Source organism: Papilio machaon, chromosome 4 (genome assembly GCF_912999745.1).
Source record: "Papilio machaon chromosome 4, ilPapMach1.1, whole genome shotgun sequence".
Classification (NCBI taxonomy): Eukaryota; Metazoa; Arthropoda; class Insecta; order Lepidoptera; family Papilionidae; genus Papilio; species Papilio machaon.
The window spans coordinates 5,084,074-5,099,556 of NC_059989.1; the positions used below are offsets into that span (position 1 = coordinate 5,084,074).

The window sequence follows — 15,483 nt, forward strand, 5'->3', positions numbered from 1 at the left end:
ACCAAGCCAACCAGGTATAAGTAGACAATAGGCTGTAATCGGGAACACAGTGCAATTATAACGGTTGCTTCAAACGTTACTCGTATACACCCACTAACAGTTGTTCAGCAGTAAAACAACGCTCAATAATGCGCTCCCTCACACCGTCACCAATAGAATTACGTGAAAATGATTATTTACAGTATACAGGTTTTTCAAATCCGTTATGGTGAACTGATTCTGTGACATTCATGAAGATTATTCTCTTTCTGCTAAAAATAAGTGTAATAATCCTAATGATTGCATATATATATATATATATATATATATATATATATATATATATATATATATATATATATATATATGCAATCATTAGGATTATTACTATATATATATATATATATATATTAGGATATTTTGCATGATCAAGGTTCACACCACATTAAATTCAGCTTTCGAAGTAAAAATTTTAGTCTTGATCTCCAATTCCTACAAAAATAATTATAGTAGTTATTAACACAGTCGAGCCTCGATAAGAGTCATTGCCTGGTCCCACAGGGCGACCTCCATAAGTGAGAAATCCGGGTTACAGAGAAACCTCTAAGCGAGAAAACAATCGCGGTCCCTTGGACTCTCGCTTATCCAGGTTCGACTGTATTTCTACCATTGTAAGGTCATCAGAGACGATATGAAAATTACATAGGTGCCTAATACGTTACTTAATAACTTTAAAAAAAAGACGCGCAAGAAACAAGACTACCTGTCTGCAATGGTATGGTAATTTTCATAATGTCCCTTTCCAACCCTCTTTTATTACACTACCTGTTGCCCACAGATTTGTCCATTGTTATTTATCTCGATGAAAATATCTGCAATTCATTTCCGAATCTAATTATTCGAATAGCATGTATGTGGGGAACATAAATAACATTGCTATAGCAGGCAATATCTTAAAAGCTTTTATGGATTAAAATGGACAAAAATCAATGGAATCAAAAATACTATTAGTCATGATTTCTCATAAAACTTCGCTTAATACACATATCAACATTAGCTATTACTTTATATCGATGGGTCCCATGTATATGGGCCTAAGTAACAAATTGATGATTTTTACTTTTTTATGTTAAAAGCTATGTCTTAGTATAGTTAACAACATTTACTAAACACAAATACACATTTACAAGTGTACACGTGTTTTTGTTGAAGTAGAAGGGCCTATCATTTCCTATATGGTTGAAACTTTGAGAGCCTCTCCTGAAAAATTGTCAATTTGCACATTGGTCCTTATTAGTAGGAGCCATCGATATAGTACATTTTACGAAATAAATTCATTTGCATTATAAATCTTGTAATAAAAATAGTATCTTACTGATTTTATAAATGCGAAAGTTTAGAAGAATTGAATGAATGTTTGTTATAACTTATCTCCAAAATGGTTTAATTTAGATGGTATTTGACACACATAGAACATAGTCTGAAAGAATTCATTAGTCATGGGCAAAATAGTCATTTTATAAAGAGAAAGAAAAATATTTAATGTGATGAATCTTAATGGTAGTGCATTTTACATTTTGAAAAGTGCAATATTGCATTTAACGAGTAAGGGGGTCGTTTTTTAATATAAATTGAAAAACATTGCTATTGCCTTTATTTGGATCACTTGTCGCCATGGCTTAATGAGCGACAAAGAAACATAACTGTATGCTTATGTATTGTCCTGTTCTTCAGCAAGCAGAATGATAAATAAAACTAAGCTTATTTTTTCAAATTTATTGCATTAACCTTAGAAAAAGAAGCCTAGGATCTTTCCTCCAAGATGTTTCCTTCTGGCTTCTTCATGGTCCATTATGCCACCACTAGTGGTAAGAACGAGGTATCTGAAATTAAACAAAAACAAAATTAGATTACAAGCCATAATTGATCACATCTTACTATAATAGAATATTTAAATAATCAATATAATCCAGTTGTACACCACTTGAATGATTGATAAAATTAATGTTTTTTTTTTTGTAAAGTAAAGGGAAATTAAGAAAATCATCTAAATTATAATTTAAAGAGAACATGAAACTTTTTGAACAATGTAAATTGTAATTCTTTCTAATCAGACTGTCTATTGCTAAAATAATGTAGACTATAATTGTATGAAACTACACAGACAATGCTTCCTATGAAAGACAGCATCAATTTGTGTAATAACATTTACTATGGCACAATACTTCAAATGACAACCAACAAGAACTATTGGTGATCCGCGGTTATTGTGCTGGCATAAAAAATGCCCACAAAACTAACCAAATTTTGATCTGTCTATTCAAATCAAAATATTCATGTGTAACAAGTAATCTTGAGCCTATTAAGTCCCTTCCTAAGCATGAGTGGAACTGGGATTAATTAGTAACCACAGGCTATCTCACATTTAATGGACAAAAGTGCCAGTCAATGCTGTATATCAAGAAATAAATCAACAAAATATTTGATTGTTTACTACTGCTTTAGTATGTATACGTCTATAAAGGAATGCAAATATCTCAACTGGAATTTTTGTATCTTATTTTTTAACATTAAAAAAGGTAGGTATCAATTTTTTTCACATAAAATTATGTACAAAAAAAATCCGGTTCTTTGCAGTTTTACTGTGTGTATACATTTCGCATTAAACTAAAATTTTTATGAGTAAATCGTATACACAATACAAGTTGGCAAGGTAACATGTTTCATCTAAAATTTTCAGATTTATAATCACTCACAATGTTAGACATCATAAAACACTTTAAATAACATACTAAATAATAATTCACACAGACAAGTTACTAATGACAAAGTAACTTACATATTTACTGTCACATTATTTACATTTTTCTTTAAAAAATTCTAAAACATGGTTAATCACTGCCACTATTGAGGCTACATAATTATGTTACACATAAGTAATTTAATCAAGAAAGTTTTGAAGGGATATGGAAGACTATAAACACTGGTTTAATCTACATTTACACTAAGATTACTCGGAAACTTACCCGAACTGCCGGGATGGAAGGAGGTTAGTCCACCTTTCTATATCGTTGATAGGTACATCAAAACGAGGAGATATTACTCCACATTTGTTTAGTCTGCCGGTGAGGTTGACTACTATTTTTCCAGCCCTGTGATCATCGACAATTTCAAATTCACCGATATACCCGTGCTTCATCATCACAGTGAGGAACTTCACAATAACTTTGGAGCAGGGCCGAATGAGCACTTGCCGTTTGCCTCTCCTCTCGGCATTGTGAATTGATTTCAAGGCATCACTCAATACATTCATACGCACCATGGCTGAAATTTAGAAACAATTACAGTAGAAACACTTCACCAGCTCACGGGAGAAGAAACGTCAAAACATATCTAAACAATATAGGTTAACAAGATACTTTTGATGTAAATCACTAAAATAACATTATAAACAGGGTACTCTATAAATATTGCAATAGATTTAGTTCAATTTACGTCCATGAATTCGGTAAATTTAATGATTACCTAGGATTAAAAACCCGCCTCAACGTTCAGTAATGACAGGTTAGCCGAAAAGAAATAGAAAGATTTCTGTGACGACGGTGTTGCAAACGGTAAAATTCTAAGGCCATAGCCACGAATTCAGGTTTTACTCTATGCGGTGTACTCTGTTGGGTCTGTTGTCTGTGGTATTTTATATGCTCCATTGACTTTAAATATCAGGACCTGCCAAGAGTCGCATTCCCTTATGTCAAATAAAAACAAATAATAGTTATAATCAAACAAAGATATCTAGCCCGATAATAGGGGCGCTGCTTCTATTTTTCCATTGACAGCAAGCGCTAGTGAGCTATCATAATTGAGCATGACTTATGCCCACCGGGTCAGATATACTCGTCGGTTTTAATTTCTATGCTGCCTTACTTGTCTCTTTGTTGGGTTAGTACATCTATTCATAGATTTCCAAGCATGTAATCTTTGAAAATTGTAACATCTTTGTAGTTCTTTACAATCGCGACGAAAACAATTATTATTATTAAAGAGATTATTACACACACAATCAGACCGTCAAATAGACAACAAAATATATGTAACATTGTTTTTTTTATGAAAAGGTGGTAAAAGAGCAAACGGTCACCCGAATGCGCCGAAATAGCGAGGCGATCTATACCCATAGACATCCGCAAATAAAAATGCGTTGCCTACCAAGGAGAGAGTCAACGAGAAAGGGACGCACAGAAAGGGTAAATTTCCCTTTCCTATGCGCACCCTCTTCCGCAAAAACCACTACCCTTTCCAATCTGTTCCTAATAATAAGTGAAAGAGAACTAAAATTAGGCCTCTGACATCACACTCATCATTGCTTGCATTGCTTTCACTTCACACCTGTCTTCTTTGTGGTTGTGGTATTTCACCGGTCGATCTGCCCATTCCTGCACCCATTAAATATTGCTGTTGCAGAATCTACCACTGTTAAACTCTTACAATTTTTCGTATACAGATACCGATCGCTGATGGCAATGAATTGACATTGTGTCAGAATTTATTTAGTTCTACAACTGCTTTTTGCCTTGTCAATTTCTATTACTCAAAGACATGCTCTATAATCTGTGATACAATTTTTTATTATTTCAGTTTTACCAATATAAAAAATGTTATTAATGTCAACTTTCTTAAAACTTAAAATTACAAGTTTTGAAATGAATCTTATAACAGTTTGTTTCAATTTAAACCTACCTACCTAATTTCCAAGCGAATTTGGAATCCAAAAGAAATTAAACAAAAATGAATAAACAATTGTTACGTATTAATATTTAAGTTTCTTCTTCGGCTACAAACCCAATGTAGCCAGAATTTGCAGAATTCTACCACTTTAGCAGAATTAGATCAAAATTATTTGTTTTGAAAGGAAAACAGATAGTCGCAGAATCTTCTAACACCTCACAAAAAAAAAAGATTAGTCGTTGTCAAACTTCCTTTGGTAATTGTGGTGTTGAATCTTTTATATGGAAATTTTAACAATTTTTTTAATGAAGTTTTCGTTTTTAGTACATAAAAAATTACATCTTTTATGATTGTTCTCCAGATTAAGATATTTCTTATCAGCGTGATTTTAGGACGTGACGAATTCGATTTAGTAGAATGTTCAAGGTAAATTCTGGTCACACTAAATGCGATTATACCCGACAAGTTCGTACGTACGCACGCGTCCCGCTCAAGTCTGACGAGTGAATACTAAGTGATTGTGAAATAAAGTTTGATAAACTTTCAAAGTTTTTAAATGTTGTCAAAATTATAAAGAGAAGTAATGTTTATATTTTCTTTTATAACCATGAGTTTAATTGTGATTAAGTTGACGTTAAGTTATGAACATGTACTTTTTAAAACTACTTTATAGGGCCCTTAAAGTTGAGTGAACTTTCGTACCTTCATTCCGTTTAGAATCGCGCAAATCCCACAGGTGTTATGTTGTGAGAGTTAAGATCCTAGCAACCAGTTCAAAAATGCAGCTTTGTTTAAGTATCTATTTAACTAATATATATTTTTGTCATGAAACAAGTTTAGAAACAATAAGCAATGTGCAATTCTAAGTGGTGAGCAACTTTATTTCGGGTTATGGAAGAATTAGAACGATTACTAAACATGTATTCGAGGAAATTTCTTGGGCTCCTGTTAACAACATATTTATTCATTCAAATTGTAACTGCCTCAGAAACTTCAGGTAAGTGTAAAATAATCTATTGTAAATAGTTTTACATTCACTGTAATTTGTAATAAAATTGGCAAAGAAATAAAATTAATTTTGTATAAATATTGTATATTCAAGAATTTTTGAAACAGTCTGTTGTTAAAAATTATCACCATTATGGCACTTTCAAATAAAACAATTAAGGGAACTTAATTTTTCAAATGATTTCTTTTTATTTTATAGTTTACAGAAAGTTTAATAATAGAATATTATAGATGATTTATTGAATGTATTTTATTGTACCTACAAACTGATTTGTTCTATCAAGCGAGTGATCATTCTTGCTACAAACTTTGTAATTTAAATATCTTTATTTAAATATGAGTGGTAAAAAGAAAATTTATAACTAACAAAAATAATCTTAATTTTTAGTTGTATTATTTGACTATTATAATAAAAATGGAAAATTAAAGTAAAGTAATTAAAGATAAAGTGAGGTATTATATCTCTCCTCTGATTGTTTTAGAGTTATTTAAAGTTAACTTTCAGGGATCTGATAATCTCATACTTAATTATAATATATTTTATTCAATTACTTACTGCTCAAAAACATGCTTTTATCATGATATGTAACAAACAAAAATGGAGCATTGTTCCGGATAGTTTGCAGTTAGGAAAAAAAAGGTTAATATCTGTGTCTTTCCCCTGCAGAAACTCTTACAAAATATATATTTTCTTCATCATATGTTCTTTGGAAAAAACTGAAATAACAATCTTTGAATGTTTCAAGTGTTTTGGCACTGGAAACCACCAGTATAAATGTACGACCTATATGCAAACAATATATTTTTATCAAATAAAAATAGTAATTATATATTTATTTATTTCACAGTCATTTTATACAAACATATAAGATAACGGACAAGCAATTTAAAAAAAAACATTTGGAGCCCTTGTTTTATAAATCGCATAAAATGAAAGCCGTTAGTTAAACCGCCGAGTCTCGGGCCTTACGATTTGACGCTTGATTCCAAATCTTACAATTTTAGCAAACATTAAATTCATCCCCTCAAATACACAGTTTAAATTCGTTATAATGTTTGAAATAGGCAGTATCAATATTGTAATTAATTAAAAAAAAATAACGGGCATAAAAACGTATATCGCGATCACGAAACTCATAAAAATACAAATGAAATTCGCGTGATTTCCACAGTTTATAGAAACACAAGAACAGACAATCTAGCACCATAACGAAGTTAGCTAACTTAGAGTGGATCTAAAATATTCAATTACCAATTAACGTCTCAGTTTGCTTGCTTATGCATACAGACGTTTCTAATTTGCAAAGGATATTCGACTCTATACGCAACATCAGTTACATAAAACAATGTTATACTAGAAAAAAATATTAATTCACTAATGGTATTGAAAATTAAAATTTATTGGTTTGTAAATCGATAAAGAATCGATAATATATTTATAAACTTTTAGCTTTAACTGTAAAACTTTTAACATAAACCCATTAAGTGGCAAGGAACGGAACGCGAACTGACATTATAACAGAATCGGACTCTTAAATGCATTTTGTTCTTGTTTATTTACAACGATGGGAACTTTAGCCAAGCGTAGCGGATCTCAATACGATATTTACAGTAGCGGCTAACGTAATATAAAACTTCTTTGTTTTAATTTTATTAACCTGTGCATGTCGGTGACTTCTCATACAGTGTATTTAAGCTGCGGTCCCAGCCAACGATATTTTTACCCTGTATGTCATATTCATTAATTTTATTGAAGTATTATAAATAATTTGTAATGAATGCTATTATTCAAAATGTGATTCTAATCTTTGCAAACAGGGAAAGAAATATAATCAATGATTATTTTATATTTTACAACTATGCACCGATCATAATTCACTGAATTATAATTTTTAACGTTTTGATTCTTAATTATCCACGTAAAAATATAAAAAAAAGGTTATAAATATGCAGTAAAAACGTCGATTGTGGACACATAATTTATTCGCAAGTCCGCTGTACACGGGTCGGGTAAAATATGAGACGACTTTATGACTGAATAACTCTTTCAGTGTTCGAGGACGAGGACGGGCGTACAAGCGGCCTCACAGAAATGCATTCACGAGCACGCACGAGAACCACTCGAGGCACATTTCGAATACATCCTGTAGCGGACTAACGCTTCTATACCGACAGGTCCTCGTGTATTACAAATTTTATATGAATACACTGGATAACAATTATACATATTCTTATGCCTAATATTCATAAAGATATGAAGTCTAAATTGAAATCCCTTTTGATCTTATATAGAGTGAAGTCACATTGTTTAAAAAAAAATTAACAATGTGTCTAAGCTATAAATCAAACATACATGTTTGCATCCCGTGGAAAATTATCGAGTAAAACGAGTAATAAGTCTGAGCATAATTTAAGAAGTTTGTATGAAAGTTCTTTCTTAAGGCGCAAAAGGAGTGTACGAGTACAAGGTAACTACAGCGGCGGTAAACATCGTCATAAAGGCTGCACTGTGACTCCGCAAGCAGCCAGCTTGAAGCGGCTGCTGTAGCCCTGTATAGAGTTATTAATATTGAAGCACGTTGCGGCCCGGGTAAATACACCCTATGACGCGTCTCAACAAAATATCAGATTCAGTACAATCTTTAAGTTTCTACATACCTTAAATACGATAATTAGTATTTTGTTTTTAACTTTCTCGTTATCCGAGATCTTAATAATTTCTCATGAAACGACTGCGTCGATAAACCCTGACCCCCTCTTCCTCGTTCTAATTAAATAAACAAGTATTCGTGGAAATTAGTAATGATCGTAAAAAATCTTATTAAAAGTAACGGAAATTTAATAATTTTGTTAGACATAAACAACAATTTGCACAATGAAAAGAGATAATAAGATTATTATAAACTTTAACGGAGCTTATTATAAAGTTATCGTCAATTGTGGTAAACAAAAGTAAACTCGGTACGGATAAATTGACAAATATTCGGTCTACTTTCGATTCGTTTAGTTGTTAAAACGTTAAATGTTAAACTGTGTACGACCGTGAGTAGTAATTAGGAATCAGTAAACCGTATCTCACTGCTTTCACAGTTGATACTTTAAACTATGTCAAATGTGCTTACGCAACAGGCGGCCTTTAAGGCGTTTAGATACACATTGTACTACAATGTATTTATTTGTTTTTAATATAATTTATGTCAAAGTATCTTGAGGGTTTAAAAAACATTACTATTAGTTTCTGATTGAAACAAGAAGTCATTTTTCATATAAACATTGTTATCATAACTAATTAAAATCATAACCACTTTGTAAAATTTGATTGTAGTATGTTTAATTTCAATTGTATATTTTGTGGTCTGTGGGTCGGGCGGGCGCCTGGTGATCCATCACACAGGGTATCACCCTAGTTTGGACACCAGTCCTTTACCCATAGGGAAAACAATAAAGTTATTTTTTATTTTTTATTTTTCTAAACATTATTATTATAGCATGATTGAAATATTTTTTCTGTAAATTACTGTAATTTGGCAATAAAAGTATCATTTTACTTTATGGATTAATTTGCTACTTTTGTTAAGATAATTGAAGGGAAATTGCGATAGATATTTTCTCTCTAATATAACATTTATATAATGTTATCTTCTGCGTTTGTTCAAAAGTATTTCGATACACATTCAGGATGAGAAATATCTGGGGTGTGATGTAGGATATCCGTTTTATGTAATGAGCGGTTGACACCGGAAAACGTCGAAGCCGTGAAATTATTGCCGAGGACGCTTTTTACTGTTGCGTTTTTATATCTCCAACAATACGAGGGTACGGGTAATACACGCATATACTGTTTTGCTAAACTCCCCTGTATTAATAATGCGTTCCGGATTTCGTAGACAGCATAATCGTTTCCAACCCACACCAGGCCAGCGTGGTTGACTACTACCTGGTAATCTTTATCTTGAGTCGGCTCCGAGCCTTTCGTTGGGGACATATGAGTTGATGATGATGATAGTTAAGAAAATCCCATAGAATTAATATTATGTCGAAGTCAATTTACTTTAATAATAGCGATAAGTACAGGCCCAATGAAATAAACAACAATTTGGACAAGAACTATAGTTCGCCGGTATCGTTACATTTCCCCGGCGACTGCTTTCGGAAGTCGACACGACGTTTCGGAAATAATCTAGAGTCCTGTTCGCTACAAGCGGACGAACCCTTCTATATTATTTAAAACAAATCAATCGAAGAAAACCTCGAAGTGTTCTTGTGTTCTATAAACAGGAATATATGAATTAGGTTAAGCAGTTTTTTTAATTAGTTTTTTGATTAATCCATTTATTATAAAATATTTGATATTTTTAAAAATAATCTAAATACTACTACTTCACTTAAAGTAGTCATTTATGAATACGATATTCTTTGTCTGGCTATAATAATACGAATTAAATATTTTCTATCATAAGCAGAAAAACAAACTGTCCCAGTTCATTAATTAATGACTTACCCAGGTCACGTGTCGTTTACTTTGCTATTATATTTCATGAAGTGAAGAGTTACATTAATACACATGGTTAACTTGGTGCATTACGAGTGTAGAATATCCTGGTAGTATCATAGAAAAATACGTAAGATAATACGAGATAATACCATTGATATTTGAAGCCAAACATTGATAACTTTGTTGTCAATGGATGCGGACAGAACACCTTTAAAACAACAAACATATCTACGGCTAATATAATGTTCGTAAGAAACGGGATTCTTACCACGATTAGGCTGTTTGATGTATATCTACGGCTATACTTACAATTGAGCAATTGTTAATTTTTTTTCCGATAGAAGCCGATATGATTCTTTATGAAGTCATTATATTACTCATGTAACAGTAAAACTTCTTTAACTCGCTTAATTTAATTACTAACTTTTAACTTTAAACTATGGTTAAGGCGTGACTTCATTTACTTTGGTTATATTAAATGAACATTTTGATTAATGAACTGTAACAATATCAATGTGTGCTATATATAACAAACACTTTTCGAACGAATTTTCGACCTATTTTCTGCTGCAATATAATTTTTTTTCGCTTTACTTTTCCTGCAATTATACGGCAACATAAGTCCAATTAATTGTATACAGATAAGGATTAGAGGTTAAATGCGTCGATCTCTTATACAAATATAGTAAGATATAAATAGGTCAAGATTTTACTATGACTGGTATAAATAAAAAACAAAAGAGCAGACTACGTTTATTGATAATCATTTTACTTAAAAATATCCGTACATCCGTTTGTAAAGCACGATAACGTCTTGGCACGGTGCATGGCTGGATTTAGATAATATCGAAGCCAGAACAGACCAATTCGTTATTGTTCGTGAGTATTTCCATACAATATCAATGAAATTCAGCAATGGGAGCGTAACGTAACTTTTATCAGACTTGTATTGCAGCTTTGTGTTTCCTTAACTATGCTATTTAGTTTTTTACTTTCTGTTTTCTTTACTCTTTGTGTAATTTTTTTTGAGTTTACTTTGATTGCGTTGTACTTCAAAATGTATTTAAAAACATTGTCGTGTCCAGGAATAGTTAAGCACATAAACCAAACCACACCCAAAGCTCTTATGACCACCGTGAGGTAATAAAAGTTAAATGGCCCAAATCCAAATTTCACAAGAGCCAATCTACGTGACAGGATGAGTCCATTGCGGTTTAGATGTTTTAAAAACCAATCCGAGCTCAGAAGATTTCGCTGCTAATTTAAGTACATCCCTGAAGACGCAATGAATTTAATTTCACAATGTGTATGTTACATCAATGCTTATAACTAGGAAAATATAGCCCAAATATTTTTAAGTACTTATTATATATTATATATATAAATTAATTCACATTTTTTTTTACATCATAAGTTGGCAAACGAGCGAGCGGCCACCTGAATTCGACGAAATAGCGAAGCGACCGTCGCCCATAGACATCCGCAATTGCATATGCGTTACCTTTCATCAACGAAGGAAAGGAGTTCGTTAAGCAGTTGAATTTTGTCATAAAAAATTATTACGACGTAACTCGAGTATGTTGGCACGTGCGTACGATTTTCAAAATTTTATAGCAAATAAATATTGGGCAATACGTTCAGAATGGCGCTATACAGAGCTCTTATTGCTCTTTTAGTTTCAATGCTAAAAGTTGATTCTTAAATCACTTTATATGTAATATTCATACACCTGTTTTGTTAAGTTACAAAATTGTATATACATAATTATGAAGAAAAAACTTAAAGAATTCTTAAAAGATTTAAACTTTAACCATTTCGCTGTACTGATATTGTAAATAAATCAAATAAATTTCATGAAGTTTACACTGCAATATCGAGAACAACATGAACTAAAAATGTTAGTTATAACTTTCAGTTTATTTTTATAACTTTATTTTAACACACTGTCAAAGCTGCAATTTATTTTATCAATAAACGTATCTTGTTTATGTACTTTAAAAACTATATTTTTACAAATTAAATCCATGTCACCGTTCGAATTTGAAGTTCCAGAACTGGCGAACAGTTTTGTAATCTGACCAGGCATAATTAAAATTGTTAAGTGTACACTCATATCACTAAGTTACATTGCGAAGTTTGCAATTAATTATGGTAGGACAAGACGCCGTACACGACAACGGGAGTCGTTTAAAACGGGACTATGACCATCTTAGTGGTATGGAAAAAACTAAAGTTCCCGTTGAACAACTCCTGATGAGTTTGCGAGCAAGTGACACGAATGGAAGGATCGATTAATTTCTATTTTTACTTGTGTTCGTGCTGCCGTTCGGCCGTGGCTCGCGGCTAAACAAAGGATCGCCCATTGGGTCCTAACAGCCTTTTTATGTTACACCCAAAAGTGTCCTATCGCTTATCTTAATTTAATTACAGAAAGAAATTTTAATATTTTTCAATTAAATTGTGCTAAATTTGCTCTATTTCGCTAAAGATTGAATAAGCATTACCTGACCCTGGTCTATAAAGCTAAATGACCCACCTAACCGTTCTCTTAGAAACATGCTTACGTGAACATATGTGTATTGACTGGTAAGTAACATTTAATTGATATAAATAGATAAAATTACAAAAACAACGTGTCTTATGTTTGCATTTAAACTGGCAAGTTTAGTAAAGCAATTGCAACACTTCATAAAGAATGCACTTCTTGCAAACATTCTACAGAAGTTCATTGACAACCCAGTCACTTGAGTTACAGTTGGTTAGCTACAAACAAGAGAAATTATAAGAGCAATAAAGGAGAAGCCGTTAAGGATCTAAACGTCATTAAAGTTTTAATAACCTAATTTCGTTGTACCTTTTATTGGTGGCGACAAAATTGTGTTTGTTGTATATAGATAAAGCGATATTATAAAATGTAAGATTAGAGGAAGATCGAGGAAGTATGGATGGATTGTGTGGATGAAAGGGTATATGTGTACGAAGGGAGTCAATTCAGATATGACGGCTGATGATAGAGATGCAAGGAAAAGTGGTACATATTTAACAGTCCCTCATTAAACACAAAGGCAGATTGATGATGAAACACATAAAAATTACTTTGGACAATAAAGGTTTAGTAAATAACATAATTTTTTTTCACATAAATGTTAACACGTGAGGCAGCGTCAAGCGTCAGCGTAGAACTGGACAAATTCAGTTACATTCGCTTAGTCAACTTAATGTATATACGTATCATAATATTTTCAATTTGCATTTTGTCTTTTTTTTTACCGAAATTACTTTTATCTTAAACAGTTTCGCCTTTTCTTAATAAAATGAAGCTAATAACAGTACAAGCAAGTACATTTCTCTCCCAGCGCCCGTTTGCCCGTTCAATTTATTTTTAAGGATTTTCTTTTGCCCGCGTAAACTATAAAAGCATTTCTCTTTTCCCTTAAATTGGCCTTCGTTGTTTTTCTTATAATATAATATCCGTATTACTTAATGTACAAGTATAATTCTATTTGTATATTATTCCAGAAGCTTTTGTTGTCTTTCAAACCTGGCGGTTTGCTAAAAACTCATAATGGGGGAACAACGGGGACTGTTCTTGGGATCTTGATTAAATAACTTAATTTATAAAATTAAAAAAAATGCAGTCTGGTATTTGAACTAACAGACTTTATCGTGTCTGGTTAAAAAAAAACCCTCAGTGCATGGTGTGAAGCGACCAAAGAATCCTTGTTCTTGTGCGTCATGTTTGCAATCTGTCACTGTCTTGCAGATGGTCACATTCCTTGTTTTTCGTTTTATTTTTTACTTAAGGCATAAAGTATCACTAAATATAAACAACCCAGAACTAATTAGTTGGATGAACGCAGCAAAACTTTATGTTTGTTATTTTCTTATAATTAAGATTTTAAAATTAAAATTTATTATTTAAAATTGTCTGTAGACTTGGTAATTCAAGTAAAGTTTTTATAGGCGGTGGGCTTATCCTGAAGCCCTTTTTTGGGTTATCAATTGGGTGACTTTCCGGGGTCGAGCAGTTTTACGCAAACTTTATTGCCGTTTGGGGTTTTGTGCATTTTCTTGCACCTCGAACAAATTCAAAATTAAAACCAATCTTTTTGCCATTGTATTTGGCAATATTTCTTTACTTATATTTTAATAAGCATCATCACAAGTATCTGAATTCATTAAGATGTAAGAATTTTACTAATATTATAAATGCGAATGTTTAGATGAATCTATGGATATTTGTTTGAAGGTATCTCCGGAACGGCTCCACGGATCTTGATGAAATTTGGCACAGATGTATAACATAGTTTGGAAGAACACATAGGCTACTTATTAATTCCTCGCGGTCGGAGTCGCGATAGACAGCTAGTTAATAAGAAATAGTTTGAGATTTCTAAAAATATGAAACAACCAACATACTGTTTGCTTTGTTTGTATAAAAGATAAAAAAGTATTATTATTTCCATATCGTAATTATCGAAAACTATTAATTAGATTAGAGCATCGATAGTTTAGCTGCGGAACGTTTTGTTCGCTTTTGAATTCCAAAGACCGGTTGGTGCGCGGTCCTGCATTATGTACAAGTGCCGTTGGACGACCGGCTTAGGGATTGTAGGGCTTGCATTGTTACATTGCTGATAACATTACAGTTGATTCATGCTTTTTAAAAAAATTACACGAAAATTTTTACGCGTTAAAAATTGGTCATACTGTATTAACAAATGACCACTTAACACTTATCACTTATTCAATACATAAGAATGCCGACAATGTGTCTTATATAGGACTTACTTATTGATGCACTAGTAAATACTAACATAAGCACGTCCGTTCTGTTGATTTATGACAAAAGGAAATAATTGTTTCAATATTGTATGTGAGGATCTAACTTCCCGGTAGTTGTAACCAACTGTATTGACATCTTGATAAATTCAAGCCTTATTTTGTATAGATTAAGGTTGCATTTTGTCTTTGGGTTTTATTTCATTAGATTACATAGTGTACTTTTCTTTTTTGAATCTGCACTTGAACTTTTACTTATAAGAACGTTTCTCTATATTAATGCAAATAACAAATAACTGAGGTCTTCTACGATTATGATATCTTCAGCCTCTAATGCCTAAACTTTTTTCACTGGGTATATTAATGTGGAGGGATTTCTAACACAATGCATAATAACAGAATCAATCAAAATATATAATTTATTGTGTTATTTTATTCGCTTATTGTCTATTATTTATCAGATATTTGATCCAACTCGATTTATGTTTCAATAT

At 32.1% G+C, this 15,483-nt stretch overlaps 2 protein-coding genes across 3 annotated transcripts in view; one reads left to right on the forward strand and one right to left on the reverse strand.

The window, feature by feature from the left end:
* Positions 1-1,740: 1,740 nt before the first annotated feature.
* On the reverse strand, positions 1,741-3,603 carry LOC106710752 (40S ribosomal protein S15Aa). The gene is made up of 3 exons (XM_014502911.2): positions 3,505-3,603; positions 3,006-3,303; positions 1,741-1,862 (listed from the first exon to the last, which is right to left on the reverse strand). The coding sequence occupies exons 2-3, from the start codon at positions 3,299-3,301 to the stop codon at positions 1,769-1,771; spliced, it is 390 nt and encodes a 129-aa protein (XP_014358397.1). The 5' UTR covers positions 3,302-3,303; positions 3,505-3,603; the 3' UTR covers positions 1,741-1,768.
* Positions 3,604-5,169: 1,566 nt separating this feature from the next.
* Positions 5,170-15,483, forward strand: part of LOC106710655 (protein sidekick) — a 40,136-nt gene continuing 29,822 nt past the window's right edge. For both annotated transcript variants that reach the window (XM_045677833.1, XM_045677834.1), the window contains exon 1: positions 5,170-5,701. In XM_045677833.1, coding sequence (XP_045533789.1) covers positions 5,596-5,701 — 106 coding nt within the window. In that variant the 5' untranslated portion in view covers positions 5,170-5,595. The remainder of the gene's footprint in view (positions 5,702-15,483) is intronic.